The sequence below is a fragment of the Dermochelys coriacea genome, chromosome 8, assembly GCF_009764565.3.
Source record: "Dermochelys coriacea isolate rDerCor1 chromosome 8, rDerCor1.pri.v4, whole genome shotgun sequence".
NCBI classification, from domain to species: Eukaryota; Metazoa; Chordata; order Testudines; family Dermochelyidae; genus Dermochelys; species Dermochelys coriacea.
The window spans coordinates 104,721,322-104,749,038 of NC_050075.1; the positions used below are offsets into that span (position 1 = coordinate 104,721,322).

The 27,717-nt window shown below is 44.1% G+C and overlaps 1 protein-coding gene across 5 annotated transcripts in view; it reads right to left on the reverse strand.

Moving 5' to 3' along the window:
- Positions 1 to 27,717, reverse strand: part of MAST2 (microtubule associated serine/threonine kinase 2) — a 401,769-nt gene that overhangs the window by 82,523 nt on the left and 291,529 nt on the right. For 4 of the 5 annotated variants that reach the window (XM_043491345.1, XM_038412329.2, XM_043491346.1 and 1 more), the window contains 3 exons: positions 15,547 to 15,622; positions 5,212 to 5,232; positions 2,456 to 2,534 (listed from right to left, as the gene is read on the reverse strand). In XM_043491345.1, coding sequence (XP_043347280.1) covers positions 2,456 to 2,534; positions 5,212 to 5,232; positions 15,547 to 15,622 — 176 coding nt within the window. The remainder of the gene's footprint in view (positions 1 to 2,455; positions 2,535 to 5,211; positions 5,233 to 15,546; positions 15,623 to 27,717) is intronic. The other variant, XM_043491347.1, reaches the window with a different exon arrangement.

A 27,717-nucleotide genomic window follows, 5' to 3' on the forward strand; every position in this document is an offset into this window, starting at 1 on the left:
AATATTTGTGAAACTCGCTGGAAAAGCTTGCGTCTCACCCTCCTCTCTAATGATGGTCCACATAAACCTACTATTGCTGTCAGTTACTTCCTTTGCTCAAGTGGCAGATCAGTGAGGTGGATCTGAAGGTTCCAAATCTGCTGATGAACCATTGGGTGACAATCTGATAACCATGTCATGTAATTTGTTTTTTTTTTTCAGTTTTCTTTTTTTTTTTTTTAAAAAAAAAACCTTCAGAAATTACACACACAAAACCTATGTTAAAAGATCATCATTAAGGTTACAAAGATAAGCACTCAAGAGCGAGGAAATACAAGAATCAAGGTGCTTATGTTACCTTAATTCATACCCCTTGTGCATATGCATTATGATACAGTCTTTCATTATATGATCATATATTCTCTTTCCACAAGACCCCTGCCTCATTCAGTTCACAGGATGGACCTGCTCTGGTGATGACTCAAGGTTATTTAGTAAGGAGGGCTGTTATCTACAGGACCCCTGCTTCATTTGTTGCAGAAGTTGGAAGCTGAATGAGGGGGATGGATTACAGTAAGAGAAAGGATGATCTGTGGTTAAAGCAGTTGTATGCTGTCCTGGATAACTGAATTTTCTCTCTTTTTGCTACAGAGTTCCTGTGTGATGCTAGCAAGTCGCTTAAACCAAACTTTTCACAGATGGTCATTAATTACGTGTACCTCATTTTCTGCACACCTGACTTGAGATCCTGGAGTCTGATTTGCAGAAGTGTGAAAAATTCACAGCTGCAAATAACATCAGTGGGAGCTGTTTTTTGAATATATAAAATGCTAAGCATTCTGAAAAAATCAGGTCCTAGTCATCTCAAATTGGGCTCCCAAAATTAAGAACATAGCAGCAGCCATGCTGGGTCAAACCAATGGCCCATCGAACCTAGTATCCTGATTCTGATAGTGATCGGTGCCAGATGCTTCAGAGAAAATAAACAGAACAGGGCAATTTTGAGTGATCCATCCCCTGTAGCACAGTTTCTGGCAGTTAGAAGTTTAGGGTCACCTGGTCCATGGGGTTGCACCTGACCATGTTGGCTAATAGTCATTGATAGACCTATCCTCCATGAACTGATCTAATTCTTTTTTGAACCCAGTTATACTTCTGGTCTTCACAATATCCTAAGGCAACAAGTTCTACAGGTTCACTGTGTGTTACGTGAAGTAGTACTTCCTTTTGTTTGTTGGAAACTTGCTGCCTATTAACTTCATTGGATGACCCAGGTTGTTGTGTTATGTGAAGGGGATTAGTGAAGGATTAGTAGGCATTTTTTACCTTAATCTCTCAGTGTCTGTTCCCCATCTGAAAAATGCAGAGAAGAATACCCTCTCGCTTCATAGAAGTGTTGTGAAAAATTAATTAATTAATGTTTGTGAAGCACTCAGACACTATTGTGATGAGTGCCATAGAAAAGCCCATGAGGAAATTAACAATTCTGTCTTCAGAGCAGGGTTTGAATAGTAAGCTGTAAATAAAGCCTCAGGCCACATTTTGCTTAATAAAGATAAAACAAAACACTGAGTAATAGCTCATTAAGTGAGCACAGTCCATCCTTTGCACTGAATAGGGCAGGGGTGCCGTGGAAAAAAATAGAATGTGATCATGTAATTAAAGACTATCATAATGCATACACACAAGAGGGACAAATTAAGTTTACATGGGCAAATTTTATTCTGACACTTCCTAATTTTTGAGTGCTTGATTTTTCAACATTAATAGTGTTCTTTTAATTGAATTTTCTGTGTAACTTCAAATATAATTTACTGTTAATACACAATGAAGAGCATGATTTGCAATGTGACATGTCAGACTGCAACATTAAGGAACAATGAACACAGGTCTCTTTCGATTTCTGATAATGGCATATTAGGCTTCTGGTGATACTGTAGTCAGGTAAGTTGTAAAAGTCTAGACTCTTTCAGTCATAAGGCAAATGTATAATGAAGGAACAGCTGCACTCAGAAAATCAAACTATTATCAAGTTGAATAACAGGTGTATATTATCACCTTTCCTCCCAGACAGCATGTTAGTAGAGAGCTCTTCTACCCACTGGTGACTAAAGTTCAAAAGTGGACAAGAATTTCACATCTGGTTTAAAAGTAGCTGAGAGCTTGCTAATGATTAAGCATTCCATCTCAAAGTGCTGACACAACCGATACAATGTTCCCCTCTGCTATGCAGTGAAGAAGTGGCACTGGGACTGGCACTAATACGGAAGGCAAAGAGGAGATGGTAAGAGCTGGGAAATGGAGAAAAAGCAGCACAACTGATAATTAAAATAATTTTTAAAGTAAACAGCATATTAAATAAAAGATTGACAAAAAACAATGAAAAAATATTGAACATTTAGCAAGGATTTAAAAGTTGATGGGTTAAGGTGTATTTAAACACACAGAATTATCTGAAAAAGTCTTTGCCACTTACTGAAACTGTTGAACTGGGAGTGTTTGTTCCATATCCAGATGAAGGAAGAGAGGCCAGGGACCAGCGGCGCCCATCGGTTCTGGGGAAAAGATGCAAGAGAAATTATTTTGATGGCTACAATGTGGACAATGTTTTGGAGGAAGGTTTTCCCCTAAAACAGATTGCATTTTCCAGAGAATCTAGTGCTCCTAGAAATCACTTTGGGTAAAATATTCAAAATGCATCTGTATGAGTGGGGAGCTTAACTCTCATTGAAAGTTAATGGGACTTAAGCTCTTAAATCACTTAGGCACTTTTGAAAGTTTTACCCTTTGTTTTTAAGTGGACATTATTGGGATTGGACAAATCTACTTTATACTTCCAAATTTCATTGAAAGAGACAGTCACAGCAGCTGATTCCTTAAGGTAACACCTTGGGATCACTGCTGCTGCAGCTCCCCTGCCCTCCAAATAGCACTTTATTATTAATTATAATTATAATTATATTTATATTATATTATATTATTATTGGAACACTAACTTTTTATTCTCTAAAGATCACTTTCCTCACTACTATTTACAATATTAGTAGTAATTTGCTTTCTTGTATTTATAACCTATGGAAATGTCTCCTCACCATTGGAAAGAGTGTTGCACACACAGCTGCTAAAGAAAAAAAAAGTGACAAACCAAAAACCCATACTAGAAATACTGCAGAAAGGGTGGCGTAATTTTAACACTAAACCTGTAAAAAATGGAATATGTAATTGCTTCTAAAAGAGACATCAATTTCCCCCAAAAAACCTCAAAGGAGGGAGAAAATTGTGTTCATTAGCTAAATCTATTAAGTCTCTCCATCTCCTGTTAAACCCCAAAGCATTATAGTCCATTCACATTCCACTCTGGGATGAATGATAATGGTTTCCATCCTGTCCTGGTACTCCACATCAAAAGAACTACCACCATTTATTAATATTTCTGGTACAAGGATTATTTATCCAAAACAGAGGCAAATTATCAATACCTGTTCACATAAGATGAGAGTGAATTCAACAATTAAGAGGTTTTAATACAATTTAGATAAGACTTGGTTTTTTGGTGCAATTTATATACAGTACACAGGGATATGACAGGATTGTTTTGTTGACATCAGTGGAGAACCAAACTTGGGCTTATAATGGAAACTCAGTTAACCTTTGCTATGGAGTGACTGCCATCTCTCCATTATCCACCCACCTAGCCCCCCTGGTTTAGGAAGGTTCTTAAAGCATGTACTTGAAGTTAAGCACATGCTTTAGTTTTTTCCTGAATAAGGATGCTATCCTGAACCACAATCTTCTTATACTGACATGTACCTCTCCTTGTGGTAATAAAACTATTTGAGTACTAGAGAGGGGAATAAATGTATTTATTTCTGAAAGAATACGAAAAAAAAGGTTCATGCTTCATGCACATCATCATAAAAGTTTAAGCTTTTTAACCAATTCCTATTAATGCATGCCATGCTTAAAACCCCATTTAGACATAGGGTGTTTCTGGCAAGATACCAAGATAATCCTCCCCACATATTGCAACAACTTCTTGTTGTATTCCTGAAAAATTCCAAATCTCGTCCCGTACATTACACAAGATTCCTTTCTTACCTCCATAAAAACAAGTGTAAATATACAATGTGAAGTATTGGGCTACATGATCTTGTAGCAGACTGGTCACTGGACTGGGATTTAGGAGATCTTTGTTTAGTTCCTGGTTCAGATAGACTTTCCATGTGACATTGGAAAGTCACTTAACTTACCATGTGCCTCATTCCTTCATATATAAAATGGGGACAATACTTCTTTCCTATTTCACAGTGGTGTTGAGGAGATAAAATCCATTAAAGATTCAGAGGGGCCCAAACACTATGGCAATGAGGGCCACATAAGCAGATAGACACATTAGTGAGAGATTTTAGAAAACATAAATATTATTGAACAGATGCAAAATGATAGAAGATTAGGCCCATTTTCCTCTTCAAAGGATTTTCGCATTTTGATTGCAAAGGTGTAAAAACAATCTCCCCTTCGCTCCACTTAAACTATCCTAAGATGGCAAGTCTCAGTTCTTGGTGCCATTTCCACAAAAACTGATGCAACATTGAGAAGCGTGTTAAGCAATCAATGTAATGAATGCCAGCTGTGTATCTTGCCAACAAAAAGCAGCAGGATGCGACTAGCAAAATTTCTGTTTCAAAAGTTCAAGAAATAGACAGCAAGACTGTCAAAGAAAATTACTTCCTCAATTAGCAAAATGCTGCAAAATTATTTCAATGTGTAAAATAAGAGGAAAAGATGCATCTTTAAAAAGTAATGCAGTACTAATTCAAGAAAGGATGCTGGGAACAAAAGAAAACTTTAGGTCATTTATTTCACTTTGGAATTATCCCTGCTGGGACAATGAAACATTGGCAAAAACAAACAACTTTGGCCATACATAACCTACTAAAACGTAATTTTAAAGAAAGTGTGTTTGCGGCAGTTGTGTTAACATTACGCAACATAGAATAGATCAACTTCACCATGACAAAGTGTTGTGTGAACAAAGCATTTTCTCCTGGAGGGATCCCTGTTAATTATAAGTTGCTATACAAAGATTCCAAATTTTTATTCCCAAAGTGTAAAAGCTGAATGCCTAAATGGGGTTATTACAGCACACATACTCATTAGCCACATATCATAGTACAATCATGCAAAAGCATTACATACACAGCAGCAATATGTATCTGATATACCCTTTACCTGTCTGCTCTGTGTCCATGGCTGCATTGAAGAAATTGTGCAGTGATAATAAGGAAGGGAAAAATAAAAATCGTGAATGTGGTTCCTGGAAAACCAGTAACAAACTTTGATTATTGATCATTAGTCACTTTTACTGAATGTCACACTATATTGCATGGATGGAAGTGGACATCTCCCTCATACTGGGAGAATTCTGAATATACTGACTCTGTGGGTTTGAAAAACACTCACTGAATGCTTGTCAACTATCTACTAACAGATTTTTGATTAACCACTATTTAAAACAAGGGCAGCCCTACAAGATTTAGTGGTGAACCTATTGGCCTTAAAACTAGCATGCTGTTTTCTCAACCAGAACTGCAATATTTTCCACAGTGTTGAAGGATCAACTGGTTACAGTTCTGTACTGTGGTAAGAGGAGCCATAAATACTGCACAAAAAGGATCATCTCTAAAGAGAAACGGTCAAATGCAAAGGGAAGAACATAGGCACAAAAAACAGTTATCTACCTTTTACTAACTGTTGTTCTTCAAGATGCGCTACATATGAGCATTCTAGGTGTGTGCGCACCCACGTGTGCAGTCATCGGAGATTTTTGCCTTAGCGGTATCTGTAGGGTCGGCAGCGGTACCCCCTTAAGTGCTGCGCTCATGTGTCAGTATATCAGTAGCCACCGGTCCTACGCCCTCTCAGTTCCTTCTTGCCAGCAACTCCGATAGAGGGGCAGGAGAACGGGTAATGTAATGGACATGAGCTACACATCTTGAAGAACAACAGTTACAAAAAGGTAGGTAACCGTTTTTTCTTCTTTGAGTGCTTGCTCATGTTGATTCCATTCTAGGTGACTCACAAGCAGTATCAATGAAGGTGGGCTTGGAGTTCATGGTCTTGCAGCGTGCAGCACTGCCCTGCCAAAGCCAGCATCATCCCAGGCCTGCTGGGCATGTGCATAATGGGACATAAACATGTGGAACAAATGACCAGGTAGCAGCTCTACAGATTTATTGGATCAGCACTTGAGCCAGGAAGGCTGCTGATGACGCTTGTGCTCTAGTTGAGTGCGCCGTGACTAATGCTGGTGGAGGCGCTTTTGCCAGCTCATAGCAGTAGTGGATGCAGTCCGTGATCCGGGACGAAATCCTTTGAGCAGACACTGGGTAATCTTTCATCCTGTCTGCCACTGCAATGAACAGCTGCGTTGACTTATGGAACACCTTTGTCCTGTCAGTGTAGAAGGCCAGCACCCTCCTGACGTCCAGGGTGTGCAACTTCTTCCGATTTATGAGGCTTTGGGAAGAAGACAGGTAAGTATATGTCCAGGCCGGTATGAAGCTAGGAAACTACCTTGGGCAGTAATGGTGGGTGCGGCTACAGCTGGACCTTATCCTTGTAGAATACCGTATAGGGTGGTTCTGAAGTAAGTGTCCTGATCTCAGACACCCTGCGAGCAGTTGTTACTGCAACCAGGAATGAAACCTTCCAGGAGAGAAAAAGAAAAGAGAGCAGGAAGCTAGAAGTTCAAAGGGAGGCCCCATAAGCCTTGACAGCATGAGGTTCAAGTCCCAGAGAGGGATAGGGTCCCGGACATGAGGGTAGAGGGGCTCCAGACCTTTCAAAAACAGGGCCATCATGACGTGAACTGCCTTGGAATGGAGGGTGGAAAGCCAAAATAGTGGCCAGGTGGACCCTGATCAATGACAGGGACAAGCCCTGGAGCTTGAGCTGCAGCCTGGATACGTCATTCTGAAGCCCAGCACGTGAACATTTTCCACTTGGCCAGGTAAGTTGCTCTGGTGGAGGGCTTTCTCTTACCCAATACAACCTGTTGAACCCAGGCCGAGCATTCCCGCTCTTCCGCATTCAGCAATGCAGTAACCATGCTGTTAAGTACAATGCCGCCAGGTTCGGGTGCAGCAGGTCTAGCCAGAGAGATAGCTGCAGCAAGGCGGCTACTGAAAGGTCCAGCAGTGTGCCGAACCAGTGCTGACGAGGCCACGGGGGGGGGGGGGGGGGTGTATCAGGATAACCTTCACCCTGTTTGATCTTCATGAGGATCCTGTGGATCAACAGCACTGGCAGGAAGACATACATCTGGGCCCCTGACCATGAGAGCAGGAAAGCGTCTGACAGGTGACCCGTGTCCATCCCTCAGAGCGAATAGAACACGTGGCATTTCTAGTTCTGGCGGGATGTGAACAGGTCCACCTGGGGAGTCCCCACTTTCAGATCATACTGACCGCCTCTGGATGGAGTGACCACTTGTGGTGAGACAAGAACCACCTGCTGAGGCGATCAGCTAACATATTCCTGGTCCCGGGCAGGTGCATGGCTACCAGGTGAATGGCATGTCACACATAGAAGTCCCAAAGGCTGAGAGCTTCTTGGCAAAGGGCTGATGACCTGGCTCTGCCCTGCCTGTTGATGTAATACATAGTGGTGGTATTGTCCATGAGGACCTGCACCATCTTTCGCATTAAGTGGGGCAAGAAAGCAGGCAGGTGAGCGCCATAGTGAGCGGGTGGTTCTTCACATGGGAGATCAGATCCGACATGGCCTGAAAATGAGCCTTCGGAAGGAAGGCTCTGGCTCACGTGGATTCAGCCCCAATGAACTCTATTCTCTGGATAGGCCTTAAGATGGATTTTTGCTTGTTTATCAACAGGCCCAGGTCACGAAAGGTGGATCACACCAGATCGAGGCTCCTCTGTACCTGTTCCCGAGACCTGCCCTTGATCGGCCAGTCGTCAAGATACGGGAAGACCTGGACCCCTCAATGTCTCCAGTAAGTGATCACTGGCACCATACATTTTGTGAAGACCCTGGGGGCCAATGAGAGGCCAAAGGGCAGCACCGTGAATTGGAAATGGCTTCCATCCACTGTGAAACGGAGGAAACGTCTAACCTTGGAATATGGAAATAAGGTCCATCAAGTTGAGGGAGGCGTACCAGTCTCCCGGATACAGGGAGGAGATGGAGGAGGCCAGGGAGACCATGAGAAACGTCAACTTCCTGAGAGACTTGTTGAGGCATTTCAGGTCCAGAATGGGTCTAAGGCCCCCCTTTTTTTGGGATTAGGAAATAATGCGAGTAGAAAGCTTTTCCTGTCATGTTCCAAGGGACCTCCTCCACCGTCCCCAAATGAAGGAGGTTCTTGACCTCTTGAATGAGGAGCTGCTCATGAGAAGGGTCCATGAAGAGGGACGGAAGACAGAGAGAGTGGGAGGGCGGGGTGGCCGAAAACTGCATGGTGTAGCCTTGAGACACTATCTCCAGCACCCAGCGGTCTGAGTTGACCCCCGACCAGTCCGAACGGTAGGGATGAAGATGGTTGAGGAAAGAATGGGGTGTCTCCTGGGAGGTGACTGGGGCATCGCTCTCAACTGCACCCTCAAAATTAGCACTTCTGGCCCCCGGGGTGCTTTGACAGGTTTAAAACAAACACAAGAAAGTATTTTTTCACGCAACGCACTGTCAACCTCTGGAATTCCTTGCCAGAGGGTGTTGTGAAGGCCAATGCTATAATGGGTTCAAAAGGGAGCTAGATAGATTCATGGAAGATAGGTCCATCAATGGCTATTAGCTAGGATGGGCAGGAATGATGTCCCTAGCCTCTGTTTGCCAGAAGCTGGGATTGGGTGACAGGGGATGGATCACTTGATGATAACCTGTCTGTTCATTCCCTTTGGCACCTGCCATTGGCCACTGCCAGAGGACAGGATAATGGGCTTGATGGACCTTTGGTCTGACCTAGTATGGCCATTCTTATGTTCTTATGACAGGACAGGCTGCACAGGTGAGCGGGAGGAGGAAGGGCAGTGGCAGTTGAAACTAACATCCCTGCCCCTTCTCCTTGTAGACCATGGATGAGGCTGCAAAGGCTTTGGTCGCGGGGGCGGCTGGAACTGCTTTCTTGCAGATTGCGGCATATACATCCCCAATGAACGAAGAGTGGCCCGAGTGTTTTTTAACCCATGCAGCCTCGCATCCATCTGCTCTGAAAAAAGACCGATCCCATTATATGGGAGGTCATGGATTGTGGTCTGCATCTCTTGGGAGAGACTGATGGTCTGAAGCCAGGAGCTGCGCCTCATAACCACCGCCAACGTGATCACCCTAGCCGTCGAGTCAGCCATGGCCTATGACGTTTGAAGGAAGCACTGAGCCACCACTAGGGTGCTGAATTTGTGGGCCAAACCTTGTGGGAGGGACTCCTTGAACTTATGGAGGGAGTCTCAGAAGTTGAAACTGTATGTCCCTAGGAGGCTTTGATGGTTCACCACCCAGAATTGTAGGCTGGCAGTTGAATAAATTTTTCTCCCAGACAGGTCCAATCTTTTGGCATCCTTATTTTTGGTAGTCGAGCTCATATGGCCTTTTTTATCTTTTTCATTGGCTGCAGAGGGTGGATGTAAAGGTACTCAAACCCTTTGGCCAGGACAAAGTATTTCTTTTTGGCCCTTTTAGAGATGGGAGGGATAGATGAAGGAGTTTGCCGGAGGGCCTTGGCAATTTTGAGGACACCATCATGCACTGGTAGTGCGACATGAGCTGGGGTAGAGGCTGACAGGACATTCAACAATGTGTCCGCCTGCTCAGCCATTTTCTCCACCTACAGGCTCAAGTTCTTGGCCACCCATCAAAGCAGAGCCTGGTGTTCTTTACTATCATCCAGTGGGCTGGCCCTTGAGGGTCCCGCAACCAAATTGTCTGGGGACCAAGATGGGGATCGTACCGCCAAGGGAGGCCCCGGGGCATCTTCCCCCGTGGGGGAGGGAGGCTTAGGGAAACGTGCAGTCTCCTTTGCCTCGACATCTGGGTGCACCTCATGCACCAAGCCCAGTGCTGTCAGTGCTACCATCTGTTGCTCCCAGGTGGTGGCCGATGAGCGGTGTGAAGGGGGCATTCCCCATGACCAGCATTCCCCACGTAATCTAGTAAGACCACTGTGCCTTGCTGCCAAGACAGCGCCGGTAACGTCAGAACGGTCTTGGGTGCCCATTCGCACCAGTGGATTCCAGGCAAAGGGCTGAACTGCCCTTCCGTGCCGGAGGAATCCCTTCCAGTGACCACGGTGGGGCCATCGATGCCTGAATCTGTCTGCTGTCGCCATCCCAGACCAGTGCCCAAAGCAAGGGGACTGGAGACATGACGGAGAGTGCTCCCACAGGTTAGGTGACCGGAACTCGCGTCAAGAGGACAACCGGCGGGAAGGCGAATGGTATTGGTAGTACTGAGACTGGCATCTCCCTCTAGGCAATCTGCTTTGAGACAGTGGGGGCCATGATTGTGGTGCCAGTGACCAAGCGTGAGCCCCAGAGGATCTGTGCTGTGAGTCCAGTGATCTGCGGCATGGAGGTAGAGAGTGCTGCTTCGTCTCGGGGGATCGGCGGCGCTCCACTGCCCCGAGTGGTCTTAGCGGCTGGGTTGCCCTTGTAGGGAGCCTTTGCCGCTTCCTGAGGCATGTGATGTGTCAGTGGTGCGGGCAGAGGCCTTTGCTCTCTCGGCGCCGAGGGAGCTTGTGAAGACATTGGTGCTGTCAGGGGTTTAGGTCCCCCCCATGCCGCTCCTGGGAGTTGGTAGTGGACCTTTTAAGGGGCTATGGGCCACGACCGGGAAGGCACGAATGTGTGACTCCGGAATGGCCAGGCAGCCCGAATTAAGTCCCTTGCCTGATGACCCATGGCCCTTCTTGCCTGGTGCTGGGGAGCTGTGCTTCCTTGCTTTCTTTCTGGGCACTGACAAGGAAGAACAGTGCTGGGTGGAGCCCAGTGCCAGGGGCACACTGTGCACCGAGGCTGAGGTACTCGGTGAGTCCTGGTGGGGCAGCACGGAAGCTGGACAAAACAGACTCCACGAGGAGAGCCTGTAAACGAATATCCCGCTCTTTCTGTATGCGGGGCCCGAAAACTTTTATAAATACGGCACATATCTCTCACCTGTGATTCCCCTAACCACTTGAGGCAGCTACTAAGGGGGTTACTTACAGGCAGTCCACGCAGGGCTTCCTGGGAGACTGTGGCATGCCCCACCTGGGGCGAAGTCCCCACTAAAACTCTAACTACTTAACGCTAAGTACTATAAACAAACTATTTACAAGGCCTAATGCTCAAAGTCAGTAAAGACAAAAAACTGCTAGCTCTTGTTATGCAAGGAAAGGCACTCCAACTAACCACCACAGACGGTAAGAAAGAACTGAGAGGGTTTAGGGCCAGCAGTGCCTGATATACCGACACATGAATGTGGCACTCAACGGGGTGCTACTGCTAATCCTATGGACACCACTAAGGCAAAAATCTTCAATGACCATGCACGTGGGCATGCACACACCTAGAACGGCATTGACATGAGCAAGAACTCGAAGAGGAAGAATCCATTTCTACTTGATGGCAGGGCCTGTGTGAGAGGAAGAGGTCAGACGTGGATGATCTCTCGGGCCCATACAACAAAGGCATAACGTTTGTGAGAGATGGAAAATTCTGCTCAGATAAGATAAGGAAGCGTAGTACTTTCCAATGACCCAAGGCACAGAAATTCTCCTGGCAACACAGCATGGTGATCCACTAAATATAGCTGCACCAGCAGTGCCAGGATAACTAAACACAGACTTTACGGATTTAGTGCTACTGGTATCTTGGCTATTTTAAATAGTGATGTAATTTTTCTCTTCCTTTTTTTGTTCCTTGTTCAAATAAAAACAGTTTAAAACAATTTTATATTTTAAACTGAGCATCAACACGCAACTTAGACCAAATTAAAATTTATTTTAGTAAAGGTATAGACAAACGGGTCCCCTGAGCCTCCCAAATCTCCCATTTTTCCTTCCCTTTCCTTCATTAAAAGCCAAAAGTAATGGCAACCCTCTCTGCAGAGAAATGCTTGATGCAGCTACCTGGGGAAGAAGGCTCTCTCTCCACTTCTGTCTGGCAGAGGAGTTTACTAGACAGGTGACACACTTCCCTTCTTAGAATCATAAAATATCAGAGTTGGAAGGGACCTCAGAAGGTCATCTAGTCCAACCCCATGCTCAAAGCAGGCACAATCCCCAATTTTTTTGCCCCAGATCCCTAAATGGCCCCCTCAAGGATTGCACTCACAATCCTTCTTCTCCCCCATTCCTTAAGGCTCTCAAGAGCTTTCTTGGCACAGCTTTCAGCCCCTCCTTTTCTGGGATGGAATTTGATCCCCACATGGCAGCACTTGTATTTCTATACTCTTTTCACAGCACCTTGCTCCTGAGACAAAAATCTAAGGTGCCAGGCACTTGATGCCCTTATGTAAGTTTTTTAAAAAAAAAAAAAAAAAAAAAAAAAAATAGTTTTACACAATGAAACATTAATAGTAATATTTCTGTAAAAGCCATTTTAAAAATCTATGAAAACAGTATGTTATTTGGATTTAAATATTACCCATCATCATCTGCATTTGGAACCCTAACTTAGAAGCACAGCTGCCAACTTTCATGCGGTAAATAAGCACCCTGAATTTCTCAATAAGCCAAAAATCAAGCTAATCCCATCTCAAAACAAAGCCAAAAAAGCCAATCCCTAAGACCACCAACGCTCTATGTGACTAGATCCTCCCAGCGTACAGTCTGGGACTGTGGGGGAGCCTACTGTGCATCCCTGACTCTCTCCCTCCCTTGCCCCTGCTTGCCAGGAGCCAATCAAAAAAAAAAAAAAAAAAAAAAAAAAAAAAAAAAGAAGCAGCAACAAGCTACAACAAGCAACAAGCCAAAAACTAGCCAACAAGCAACTCACAAGCCAATTAAGCCAAAAACAAACCAAATTTCTGCATTTTTTTCCACAGGTCTGGCATGTCTGCTCAGAAGTGCTGTTTAGTGTATAGGGAATCAAGAGACCCCAGTTCTACTCCTGGCTCAGAAACTCCTGTGTGCAAGTCACTTTGTGTCTCTGTGCCTTTGTTTTCCTTCCAATCCTTTTTCTGGTTTGTTTATTTAGACTGCAAGCTCTTTGGGGGAAAAGGACTGTCTGTACAGCACCTAACTCAATTGTGCCCCAATGTCAGCTGGGGTTTCTTGGCCCTACTGTAATAAATATTACACCACTGTATTGTGAGATGGGACAGAATGTGAAATTGTCCAGGCTAGTTCCATTCCTTACACCGAATGAAATGCAAAAGCTAGACAAAGAGCAGTGTTATGCCTAAAAGAGCACAGTATACCGTTGTGGGCTGGGAGCTTTGTAGCATTAATTGTAGCACAATTTATGATTTCCAGGTCACTGTTTAAACATTAAATGCTCAGACAGAAAGGCAGATGCTGCAGCAAATGTCTTGTAAAATCATCAATGGTATCTGGTAGGGGCAGGTTCAAGTTTTCCCATCACTGTCATCACAAAACCACCTATGAAATACAATGCTTCTCTGAGATTATACTGTTAAAAGGTTTGCATTCTGTTTTGAAGAGGCTTTAAAAGTAATATTATTAAAATTATTGTAACAGCCAACAGCTTCAGGAAGTTATGCCTCTAGTTTTATTGAAAGCTTTCCTTCATGCAGTCCTGGAACCAGATCCCAGGGTGCTGTCAACTGGCATGATTCAAGTGACTTCAGTGCAGCAACACTGATTTACACCTGCTCAGGATCTGACCCCCCCTCCCTTTTTAAAATAGGAATGCATTTAAACCATTTGTATTTTTTAATCAGTGGAACCTGCTCTTTTCCCTCCTACCTGCCTCCTCTTCTCCCCGTCCCCATCCCCGTCCCCTGTATAACAGGTATGGATCCAGATAATTAATATGAAACCATGACATTTGTGACTAACAATAGCTCATCCTTAGGTGATGCCTGATAAACAGCATAAAGTCTGCTGCCAGCGATATATAGGGTGTCAGAGGCGGGAAGCAACTCAACTGACTGACTAGCAAAGGCTTTCCTTCAATTATCTGATACTCAAGACCATAGCCGAGGGTCGATCTTTGGCTTCTTCTCCCTGCCCCATATATTGCAACTGTTTCCAAATCCTGCCACTTCCTTCCTCCAAAGCATTTCTAAGATTCATCTGTCTATCTATCTACCAGCTAAAATTCCAGTTTAGGCTCTCATCATCTCCCATCCTGATTACCACAACCCCCGCTTCTCTGGCCAACACTCAGATGGTTTCTTTGAGTCCAAGCAAAATGCAGCCACTGGGATCATCTTCCTCATACATGAATCTGATTTTACTATCCTTTAGAATCCCTCCCCGACATAACCCACATCAGGTTCAGTCTTATCCTTGATTTCAAGGCCCAAAATTTATCTGCTCCTTGCTACTTATCCAGCCTTCTCTCTTTTTGTGTTATACCTCTCTCACTCCCATCCTGTGCCCTTTGGCTAAGGATGCCAAATTCAATACCTCATTTATCTGTTTCATTCACAATTGTCTTCACACCTTCCGTCTATTGTTTCTTACACTACACCCAGTACCATAGAATCTGAGCTCCTTCCAAAAGGATGTGACCAGTAGTTGTCATGTGAACTATATTTGGAACACCCTTCCTAAACTTGTCTATATGGCAACTGCCCTCTCTGCATTTCAATACCTCTGTATTATGCTAGTGAAACACTACGCTTTCCTTTTGCAAAAGTTAAATTAATACTAAATTTAACCTATTAACTGTTTCTCCTTGATATAGCAATATTGCTAACTGTTTTCTTGTCATGACTAAAGACTGGGACCAGAGAAAGAAAAGGACAGGTTGCAACCAGTCTCATGATGCAGACATTTATCTATTGGTAAATTCAGAGTATTTCATTTTAAACTAATATATTAAAAAAAGAGATTCAAATGTCAGGGGTAGCAAAGAGATCAAGAATTGATGAACAAATATGTAGAATTTGATTGGCTTGGTGAACAAATAGGTTTCTTTAGAAAAGAGAAGATCAGGAACCCTTAGAATAGACTTCATCTACTGATTAGGAAGTGGGACCTGAAAGAGTGCCATGGAAATGTGATTAATATAGTGTGCGTCTATCCACACCCTTATCACTTTGTTTTATCCCATCCTTTGCTCTCCAACCCTTCTATCTCCGGTTTTTTTTAGACTGCATGTCCCTCATGCAGGGACTCAATCATCTCCCGTGTGTGGAAAGCACCTTGCAGTAGCACCCAAAATATGCAACTAAAAACAATATATAATAATAATGGAGTGACAATCAGCACCTGTAGAGAAGAGACAGGAATGCTGAAGACATTTCTAGACTCTAAAATCACAGTCTAATCTGAATATGAAACAGAACCTAAAAACCTCTAAGTGATAACTACTTTCCAAAGTAGAAAATACACTCAGGTGGCTTTCACCCGCTAATCATAAGAAACAAAATGTGTTAACTTACCTACGGGCAGGAACAAAGGAGAAATGAGCAGGTGCATTGGGAGAGAAATTCCTGGGACTGTCCAAAGGACTGCTACCTGTTTGAGAAAGTGGTGAACATTTACATTTGTGTTACATTCACAACAAACTCTCTTCTTGTCACAATATTTGATGAGTGAATTGGCATGCTACATGAATAGTTTTGATTAAGATCTGTAGTTATAAAGAACAAAGAGTTTAGATCTTTGAACCTTTTAATAGCCTGAGCAATAGCTTGTTAAATATATTTTTGACTGTGGGGAAAAAAAATGGAAAGTTGATTTTTTCTCTCTACCATGAAATTAATGTTTTTACTTACTTTTTAGAATGTAAGTTAAGATGTGGACTTTCCAGTTTAAATTGTTAATAAAACTAAGTAACACACAATGCAACAACTATATACAATATATTTGTTCTTGGATTTTTTTTTAATGATTCTTGTATACGAGTTAATCCAATATTTAGCAATGAGAAACAATACTTAGAAATGAAGCTCATTACTTTCTACTCAAGATTAAAGAGGATTTCAAAGGAAGTACTTCTGTTCTCCCACTGTGAGATGTATTGATGCAGATTGTGCTCTGTAAATAACATGTATTTTACTGCACAATCTTGCAAACCCAGCATAGTGCTCCTTACTGTGAATATATTCCAATAGGACCGCTCATGGTAGCAAAACAGTACACCCATGAGTAAATGCTCGCAGGAATGGACCATAAGATCAATGTGGTATTTTTAAAAACAACTCTTTGCCCGTTAATAACTTACACTTATATTAATTTCCAGTGTTCTGAAATACAGTATTTATTAAGTACACTTTTCTATCACTGAAAATGAAAATTCCAATGGGTTAGTAAACTGAAGGAAAAGATCTTTGAAAACTCATGGCGATCGGGGGAGGTATTGGACGATTGTAAAAAGACAAAAATAGTGCCCATGTTTAAAAAAGATGGGGAAGAGAATCCAGGGAACAACAGACCAGTCAGCCTCACCTCAGTCCCTGGAAAAATCATGGAGCAGATCCTCAAGGAATCCATTTTGAAGCACTTGGAGGAGAGCAAGGTGATCAGGAACAGTCAACATGGATTCACCAAGGGCCAGTCACGCCTGACCAACCTGATTGCCTTCTATGATGAGATAACTGGCTCTGTGGATGTGGGGAAAGCAGTGGACGTGATATATATTGACTTTAGGAAAGTTTTGATACGGTCTCCCACAGTATTCTTGACAGCAAGTTAAAGTAGTATGGATTGGATGAATGGACGATAAGGTGGACAGAAAGCTGGCTAGATTGTCAGGCTCAATAGGTAGTGAGAGGGGATTTGATAGCAGCCTTCAACTACCTGAAGGGGGGTTCCAAAGAGGATGGAGCTCGGCTGTTCTCAGTGGTAGCAGATGATAGAACAAGGAGAAATGGTCTCAAGTTGCAGTGGGAAGGTCTAGATTGGATATTAGGAAAAACTATTTCACTAAGAGGCAGGTGAAGCTCTGGAATGGGTTGCCTAGGGAGGGGGTGGAATCTCCATCCTTAGACGGTTTTAAAGCCCAGCTTGACAAAGCCCTGGCTGGGATGATTTAATTGGGGTCCTGCTTTGAGCAGGAGATTAGACTAGATGACATCCTTATGTCTCTTCCAACATTAATCTTCTATGATTCTACGATCAAGAATACCAAAGTCTTGCTTAAGTAGCACTAGAATTCTTCACCCCAGCAACTGTTATATGACATAGCAACATACAGTTTGTATGTGGTACATCACAAATGTGTTTCATTTTAAAGATAAGAAGTGTAGAAAATCTCTCTGAAATCTGAAATGATTTAACAACTGAATGCTGAAACCCAATGGAGTTAAAAGTTCACAAAAATACACTACAGGATTAACAGCATATAGTCACTTCAGTGGGTCTACTCTTAAAGACAGGCACATACTTAAATGATTTGCTGAATTCAGGTCCTTAATCCCAAACACATAATACAGAATAGACACTACCAACAAACTAATAGTGATTTCTTTGATTGCACACAGTAAAATTACATTACTGTTATAGCAACAGGGCAAATAAACATGTATCGGGCAAGCATTACACTACAAGGATGACATTTGCTGAAGCTGGAAATGTTCTCAGTATAATTCAGAATTAAAAGCTCATTTTAAAATTGATTTATTTTATAAGACATACTGGTGGCAGCTACAGAAGTAAGTTCAAATGATTTCTTGTTAAGAGTAAAGTTCTTTCAATGACCAGGTAACTCAAAGGGCTTGTCTCGACTTCAGTAGGATCTGCAAATGTTCAGCACCCCTAAAAATCAAGCAATTACTAGTCATTTATCTAGGCCCTTCTTCAGCAAAGCACTTAAGCATATGCTTAAGATACACTGACTTCAATGGAATTTAAACAAGTGCTTAATTGCTTTGCTGAACAGAAATGGACTTAACCTTCATCCAGTATCATGAAAAAGTTAGTTTAACTGTGTTAAAATGCATCCAGAAACTAAGAGCTATTATTTAATGTTTTAGGCAAAAAAAAAAAAGTATTTAACTAGCAAACTGAAAGAACTAGCAAGAGTCTCACATAGTGTGAGCCTATATGATGTTTTTCACACATCAGCATCCATGTAGAGTAATCAGCGTATACAAATTCATTGCATTCTCCACATTGCTTGTGGCTCTTCTGGTCAGCTGACCTTGGGCGTATTTAGAGAGACAAGGTGAGTGAAGAAATATCTTTTATTGGACCAACTTCTGTTGGTGGTACAGACAAGCTTTGAGTTTACACAGAGCTCTTCTTCAAGTCTGGGAAATTTACTCAGTGTGTCACAGCAAAATATGTGATGGAACAAATTGTTTAGCAAAAGTAGTTAACACATATTTCAAAGGACCATTCAAGATGAAGGCGCCTGTTAAAACCCCTTCTGTCATAGGGAGGAAAGAAAGGGAGGAGGAGGAGAAAATAAAGCAGCTGGTGGAGGGGTTGTTAGTGGGTTATAGATTGTTGCAATAAGCCATAAACCCAGTGTGTCTCTATTCAGTCCGTGCTTTTTAGTGCCCAGCAAAGTTATGAATTTATGTTCCCAGAGTTGTCTTTTGAAAGTGTTGTGCAGGTTTCCTTTGAGGATGCGGACTGATAGGTCAAATATAAAATGATTGTTTTGTGAGAAATGTTCCCCTACAGGTGATAGTGTTTTTGTCTTATTTTCCTGTGAGAGTCCATTCAAAAGTGTAATGTTTGGTTTCACCCACATAGTTGCGATTGGGGTATGTAGTGCACTAGATGAGATATACCACATATCATCATAGACATGTGTAGGACTCATTGATCTTAAAAGGTGTGTTGATCATTATAGCAGTGAAGATATATCTGCAGGTTCTCAATCTGTTGTTCTGGAAGGGTTTGATGCCACTTTGAGTTGCTGTGTCCTAGTCTGTGGGTAGCTTGCTTCTGATGGTGAACATGGGGTGGTTGGGGGTTTGTTTCAAGGCCAGAAGAGGGTGTTTAGGAAAGATTTCAGGATGGGGTCCCCTTCGAGTATGGGTTGTAGTTGTTTGATGATACCCCATATGGGTTCCAATGTGGGAGATAGGTCACAACTAGGGGTGCGCAGTAAAAGATTTTATTTCTGTATTGAAGCAGGTTCTCTCAGGGCATTGATTGGTCCATTTCATGATGCAATCATTTACTCTGGTGGAGTGTCCTTGTCTTGTGGTGAAGGCGGTTTCAAGTGTCTTAAAGGTGTATATCCTGGACTTTCTCCTCAGAGCATATTCTATGGTATCTGAGTGCCTGAATGTAGATAACAGATTTCTTGGTGTGTTTGGGATGGTTACTGAAGGTAGATGTGGATGATCCATGGGTTTCTTGTATATCGTTGTCCGTAGGGTTTCATTGTTGAAGCTGATCGTATTGTCCATGAAGTTGATGGTGATGTGGGAGTGTTCCAGAGAAAGTTTAATGGACAGGTGATGGTTGTTGAAGTTGTGGTGGAAGTCTACAAGGGACTTAAGTCATCTGTCCAGAGGATGCAAATAGCATCTGTATATCAGGTATATAATTGGTTTTGTGGTGCATTTGTGAACTCAGGCATATGTGGCTGCATCCACTTCTGAATTTGCTAGGTGCTCCCATGATGGCTGGTTTTCGACAGTAGCCAAGGAATGAGATTGCTGCTTTGATGGGCATGATGAGATAATTTTAGGTTTAGAGTTGCAGCCGTGTAAGTCTGTATCCGCAAAAAGAACAGGAGTACTTGTTAGAGTACTTAGAGACTAAAATTTATTAGAGCATAAGCTTTCGTGAACTACAGCTCACTTCATCGGAAGCACAGAATGGAACATATAGTATGATAGATACACACATACACACACACATATATATAAGGTGGAAGTTGCCATACAAATTGTACGAGGCTAATTAATTAAGATGAGCTATTATCAGCAGGAGAAAAAACTTTTGTAGTGATAATCAAGATGGCCCATTTAGACAGTTGACAAGAAGGTGTGAGGATACTTAACATGGGGAAATAGATTCAATGTGTGTAATGACCCAGACACTCCCTGTCTCTATTCAAACCCAAGTTAATGGTATCTAGTTTGCATATTAATTCAAGCTCAGCAGTTTCTCATTGGAGTCTGTTTTTGAAGCTTTTCTGTTGCAAAATTGCCACCCTTAAGTCTTTTACTGAGTGCCCAGAGAGGTTGAAGTGTTCTCCTACCGGTTTTTGAATGTTATGATTCCTGATGTCAGATTTGTGTCCATTTATTCGTTTGTGTAGAGACTGTTTGGATTGGCCAATGTACATGGCAGAGACACATTGCTAGCACATGATGGCATATATCACATTGGCAGATGTGCGGGTGAATGAGCCACTTATGGCGTGGCTAATGTGATTAGGTCCTATGATGGTGTCACTTGAATAAATAAGTGGACAGAGTTGGCATTGGGCTTTGTTGCAAGTTTAGGTTCCTGGGTTAGTATTTTTGTTGTGTGGTTGCTGGAGACTATTTGCTTCAGGTTGGGGGGCTGTCTGTAAGCGAGGACTGGTCTGTCTCCCAAGATCTGTGAGAGTGAGGGATAATTTTTCAGAATAGGTTGTAGATCCTTGATGATGCGTTGGAGAGATTTTAGTTGGGGGTTGAAGGTGACAGCTAGTTGTGCTCTATTATTTTCTTTGTTAGATCTGTCCTGTAGTAGGTGACTTCTGGGTACTCTTCTGGCTCGGTCAATCTGTTTTTTCACTTCAGCAGGTGGGTATTGTAGTTTTAAGAATGCTTGATAGAGATCTTGTAGGTGTTTGTCTCTGTCTGAGGGATTGGAGCAAATGTGGTTGTATCTTAGAGCTTGACTGTAGACAATGGATCGTGTGATGTGTCCTGGATGTGTTGAGGGAAAAGCTAATATGTGCAGAGCTGGCACCTTTTGGCGCCAGCCACTGTCTGTGCAGCACAGACCGCAGCACATTCGGGGAATCGTTTCAGGCCTTGAAACTGTTGTCCTTCCTGTCTTTGTGGTATGCGAGGCACGTTGTGTAACTGCATGTTCCGTTTTAATGATAAAGTTGTTGACATTCTCAGAACACGAGAAAGCACTCAGCAGAGAGTGGCTGAGGATGGGGTGAGGATGGAATTCATTGGTTAAGGGTGCCGATGCACGAGGGCAGCACGCGATGTCAGATGGTATATAAGCTTTGCATAAACTGTATACGGGGTCCCCACCTGACTAGCGGGGGGGGGGCACCACGCTTGAGCGTAATACATTAAACACAGACTGGAAACTCTGCAGATCTGGACCTGGTTTTTGGTGCCTCAGCCTAAAAACTTGAACCGTGCGTGACCGATCAGGTATAATTCGCAACAGTTTTGGCGACCCAGATGGGACTTTAGGCTCGTCACAAAAGGCGTACTGAGGTCGCGTTCCTCCTCGCGGACAGCTCTAGCCGGCAAAAGGTGAATTTACCTTGGAGAATTCCGACGGGGGGAAACATGAACAGTCGCTCGGACGATAAGGTGGCACATTAGGTGTCCCCTTGGTTGCCCAATTATGGGCTCTGGGCAGAGTATCAAGAAGGGGACCCCTTTGGCGGAAATTCTAGAGAATTGGAAGAATATTTCAGGCACCCATGGGTTAAAGAAGAAGAAAACTATTGTTTTATGTAAAGTAGAATGGCCAGTAATTCAGGCCCTTCCTCAGGTATCTATGCAATGGCCACCTGACGGGTCATTTGCAGGGGAAATATTGACTGCGTTGAGAAAGAGGCTGGAAGATAAGGCTCCAGCCCAGATGGATTACTGGTATGTATGGGACAATTGGGCTTATGCGCGTGCGAAAGGACGTCCTCTTACTTCTTCTTTTTCTTATCTGTCGCAGGGGTCTTCGGCCCCACCCTATCCTCTGCCTACTTCCTCTCCCTTTCCTCCAGCTTATTCTCAGCCTTCTGATTCATGCCCGCAATCCTCCCGGTCGCAGCCTCCCTGTTTATGTGGACCCGTTGTGGATCCACCGATTGCTTTGCAAGCCCCTCTTATTCAGCAACCTCTTGTCTCCCATACGGTGGACGGAGGTGAACAAGTTGTTTTCCCCTATGTGCACCGCCCCTTTGGCCCAGGCGACTTGATAACATGGCAACAGCAGATGCCTCGCCTGCGTGATGATCCGGATCAGGTATTACAAATGATTCGATCTGTATTTACTGCTTTTAATCCTGCCTGGGAGGATGTTCAGGTAATTTTGGACACACTTTTTACTCCCGATGAGAAGTATTCCATCTTGGATGCCAATAGGCGCTGGGCAGGAGAGGATAATGTCCGTACTGCCTGGCCCCTTGTTGATCCTGGTTGGAACCCTAATGTTTCTGCCCAAATGGACCTCCTTAAAGCAGGCAGGGACGGTCTCTTAGAGGCGGTGCGTAAAGCAGGCAGTAAGTCAGCTAATTGGTCTAAAATTTGTGAATGTCAGCAGGAGGTCACTGAGCATCCCTCTGCCTTCCTAGCCCGCTTGTCGAAACGAGTCCACATATACGGCGGCGGCGTCGACCCAGAAGCAGAGACAAACCATCCAATGATGGCTTCCTTTTATGTCGATCAAGCAGCCCCAGACATTAGAAAATATTTCTCTAAACATGTGCCTGATTGGCCAGGGAAACCTCTCCAGGAAGTAGTCCGCTTGGCCACTTTCGTGTTTAATGGCAGGGACGAGGAGAAAGCTAAGGAAAAGCGTAAACAAAAGAAGGAAGAAGTATGTTGGCAGCCGCGTTGCAGGTCCCAGTTGGGAGACAGAATTGGCGGGAGCATGGCGGGGCGAGAGGCAGGGGGCGGGGACGAACAGAGCCAAGAGCAAATTGGGTAAATACGAAATTTGGCACTTGTAACTACTGCAAACAACCAGGACACTGGAAAAGGGAATGTCCCCTCCGCCCAAGGGGGCCCCTTGGCAGGAGCCAGTGCACAATGGCCTGTCCGGTTTTTCCCGGACTTCTCAAGGGTATTCTCCCACCAACCCTTTGAATCAAATTGACCCCCAGTGACTGGAGGCAGAGATTTTGGGAATTTTGGGAGAGTTGGAGTGGGACCTGGGAATGCAGTCACAAATTTACCTGCAAATTGGGGAACGTTTAGTGCCTTTCTTGGTAGATACAGGAGCCACCCTTTCCACTATAATGTTTGTGCCAGGGCCCGTGTCTAATACTAAGGTGTGGGTGCAAGGTATAGAAGGAAACCCCTGCCCAGCTCGGTTATCTTACCCTATCCCCATTAAGCTTGGTTCTCTAAAGCTATCCCATAGGTTTGTTATAATGCCGGAGGGCCCAGCAAACCTTCTGGGACGAGATGTGTTGGGCAAATTAGGAGCACATATATATTGTGCCCCTGAGGGGCTTCGTCTGATTGTTCCAGATTCGACAGTTGCCTCTCTTATGACATTGACTACGTCTGTTCCCAGTGTGCCCTTTGAATTGTCTGGTGTTCCCCATTTTTTATGGAGTACAAATTCCACTGATGTGGGTCTCCTTAAATCTGCGGTTCCGGTGAGTCTAACAACTAAAGATGGGCCGCCCCCTTCTGTGAAGCAGTATCCCTTGCCAAGGGAAGCGGAGGAGAGTATCTCACGTGTTATTGACAGATACTTGGCACAAGGAATTCTGGTTCCTTGTAGTTCACCCTGTAATACGCCCATCCTTCCAGTAAGAAAACCTAAACCAGGGACTGACGGGCACCCGGTTTATTGGTTTGTTCAGGATTTACGCGCTATTAATGACCACGTTATAGCCCCGCATCCAGTTGTTCCTGACCCGAGTACTATTTTGACATTAATTCCTCACTTGGCCACTTGTTTTACTGTAGTCGATTTGTGTGCCGCGTTTTTTAGTATCCCTTTGCACCCGGATTCCCAATATCTATTTGCCTTTACTTGGAAAGGTCAGCAATTAACATGGACGCGGCTCCCCCAGGGATTCTCTGGATCCCCTACTATCTTTTCTCGCATTCTCACAGCAGATTTGAAGGACATTGTTTTGCCCGGTTCTTCGGTTTTGGTTCAGTATGTAGATTTGTTGATTGCCTCTTTGGACTATAGCACATGTTTAACTGATTCTGTTGTTTTACTTACTGCATTAGCGAATAAAGGTCATCGTGCGTCCCCATCCAAGTTACAGATGTGCCTAAATCAGGTAATTTATCTGGGTTTTGTAATTCGGCCTGGGGAGCGTTTATTATCTCCCGATAGAGTGCGGGCAATCCAGGATTACCCGCGCCCGACAACAAAAAGACAGTTACGGGCTTTCTTAGGGGCTGCCGGCTTTTGTCGACCTTGGATCGTGGGGTTTGGAGAACTGGTAAAACCCCTGGTCCAAGCTACCATGTCATCAACCCTCGACCCGATTTCCTGGACTATGGAGGGGGAGACTGCCTTTACAGCGGTTAAAAAGGCTTTGGTTACGGCGCCCGCCTTGGGATTCCCAGACTACGGTAAACCATTTTTTCTTTTTAGTCATGAACAACAGGGAGTGGCTAGTGGAGTCCTCCTACAATATCTTGGAGACCGCCCAGGCCCCATAGCTTATTATTCAGTACAGCTGGATCCTGTTGTCCGGGGCTCTGTTTCCTGTGTGCGGTCGATTGCCGCAGTGGCAATCATGGTTGAGCGTTCGCGACCCATAGTTCTGGGACATCCCCTGACTGTTTGGGTCCCCCACGAGGTTGAAATTCTTTTAAAACAGCATTCTACCCAGGCGTTGTCTCCACAACTAGCTCACAAATATGAACTAATTTTGTTGGCTGCTGATAACATCACTCTACGCCGCTGCAACACTCTTAATCCAGCGACTTTGTTACCCCTCCCAGAGGATGGCACCCCTCATCATGTGTGTATGGACGTCGTCACCCAGAATGGTAAGCCCCGCCCGGATCTAACAGATTCTCCTTTAATGGAGTCCGATCTGCTTCTCTTCACAGATGGGTCCTCATATTATTTAGATGGCTATCGGGTTTCGGGGTATTCAGTGACTTCCCAGACCGATGTTATAGAAGCCGCTCCTTTACCACCATCATTTAGTGCCCAGGGTGCAGAGTTGTATGCGCTCACGAGAGCTTGCTTATTGTCCGCGGGAAAAACTGCTACCATTTACACAGACTCGAGATATGCTTTCGGAGTTTGTCATGCTACAGGCCAGCTTTGGAAACAGCATGGATTTCTAACTTCATCAGGTGCAAAAATAGCTAATGGTCCCTTGATTGCTGCGTTGCTAGAAGCTATTTTAGTTCCACGCCAGGTGGCAGTGGTACATTGCTATGCACACAAGCACTCCGATAGTGCTGTTTCTCAAGGTAACGCGTTAGCTGATTCAGCCGCAAAAGTGGCAGCTCTACAACCTCTTTCTGTGTCGGTTACCCTCCCCTTGGATGGGTCTTTCCCACCTGCGGATTGGACATTAATGTACACTGATGTATCCTTGGAAGAATTGGGCGAGTGGAAACATTGGGAGGGTGTGGAGGGCGCGGACAAAATTTGGCGAATCGGGGGCAAACCTATTCTTCCCCGTCGTTATTTACTGGCAGCTGCTCATTATTTTCATTCCCTGGGCCATGCTGGTATTCAAGGCACAGTGGCTGCCATACTCCAATCCTGGGCGGCACCACACATTTATCCTGCGCTGAAGCGTATTCTTGGATTCTGTTCAACTTGTTTGGCATTCTCTGCTATGACTCGGTCTGATGCCAGTTCGCGGGGGGGGGGGGGGAACCTTGGGCGAATTTTCCGTTTCAGCGTCTGCAAATGGATTATGCAGACATGCCCAAGTGTTCAGGATTCCATCACCTTCTCGTTATAGTGGACCAGCTATCTGGGTGGCCTGAAGCGGTACCGACGAGGAAAGCAGATGCGAGGTCTGTAGTTAAGTTTCTAATGAAGGATATTGTACCTAGGTTTGGTGTTCCCGAAGTTATAGATACAGATCGAGGCTCGCACTTTACTGCGAAAATTTTGGAAGAACTGTATAAATGTTTGGGAATCACTCGACAATTACATACTGCGTATCACCCTCAGTCTGCTGGTCAGGTGGAACGCATGAACCGAACAGTAAAGACAATGATAGCAAAGTTCTGTAAGGAAACAGGACTTAAATGGCTGGAAATCCTGCCAAACGTCTTATGGCATTTAAGGCGGACACCGCGCATGCCCCTGGGCCTGTCCCCATTTGAGGTGTTATTTGGTAGACCCGCTTTAATTCCAGGAACCCACGTTCCAGCACATGCTAGTCTCTTGGATGGTGACGAAACTCTGGCCAAATATGTTGCTAGGTTACAAAAGGAGCTGATTGATAATCAATTTAAAGCTCAATTGTGTCAAACTGCACCGTTGGGATTGCAAATTCACTCATTTAAGCCAGGGGATTGGGTTATGGTAAAAAGGATTCCCCACACAGACCCCTTGGAACCTAGGTGGGAGGGGCCGTATCAAGTTCTGTTATGTACTTATTCTGCTTTAAAGGTTGCAGGAAAGAGCTCATGGATCCACCACAACTACGTTAAAGCAGCGACAGCGCCTCCCCAGGACCCGAGTGATCCAGCGTACGAGCCATTCCATGGATGAATATTACAACCAACCCGTGGACCGAACCCTCCAATTACTGTAATCTTCACAGCCCACCAGGACTTCTTGTATTTCTCTTTTGGACTTGTATATTGGGAATAGGGGTTTTTGTATGGTACCGGGGCGGATGTTATTATTGGTATGGTTGGCCCGGGGGCTTTTCCCCCTACTCCCAAGTCCAGTACAAGGGTGGGCAGGTAATAGTTTTTTGAATTTGACTCGGGCTATTACGCAGAATATAAATCAAACACAATGTTGGATATGTATCCATACCCCCACATATATTAGTCAGGGAATTCCATTGGTGGGGGTCCCTATCCCTACTAATGAAACGCGGTTGTCTACATTATGGGCTAATACTACCTTTCATTGGAATATCACTATTCAAACATGGTCTATTGACATGGTGGCCCAGGGCAATTATGCAATCTGTGTTAGAAGAAATTGGAATCCTGAAAATGGGAATTTTGTAGGAACTTTTATGGGGTGCAATCGTACTATCAAAATTAGTTCGGGGATGGCAACCGTTTCAAATTATTCAAGGGCCCCTTGGCCCATCCCTGAAGGATCAGGGTGGTATTGGTTGTGTAACCACACAGCCTATAAAGTTCTTCCAGTAGGATGGTATGGTACCTGCACCCTAGGAGCAATAATCCCTGCTGTAACAGTTTATCAGAGTCTAACACGAAAAGAAATTCGCAATATAGTATGGAGGGATCGGCGAAGTATCCCTTTTAATTCCCTTATCGAGCGGCCCACGGGTTTTCATTCCTTTGCGCGCTGGTTTCTGCCATGGTTAGGAGTAAGTGAGCTAGAAAAAGCTATAGTTAATATTTCTGCTGCCTTACAGCAGATGGCCAATGCCACTGCAGATGCTTTATCTGCCCTCCAAACTGAAGTCACACAATTATCTCAAACAACCCTGCAAAATCGCTTAGCATTAGATTACCTCCTCGCTAATCAGGGTGGGGTATGCGCTTTAGTTAACTCCAGCTGTTGTGTTTTTATAAATCAACACCAAAGGGTAGAGACTGATATCCATATCCTCAAGCAACAGGCGACTTTATTTCATCATA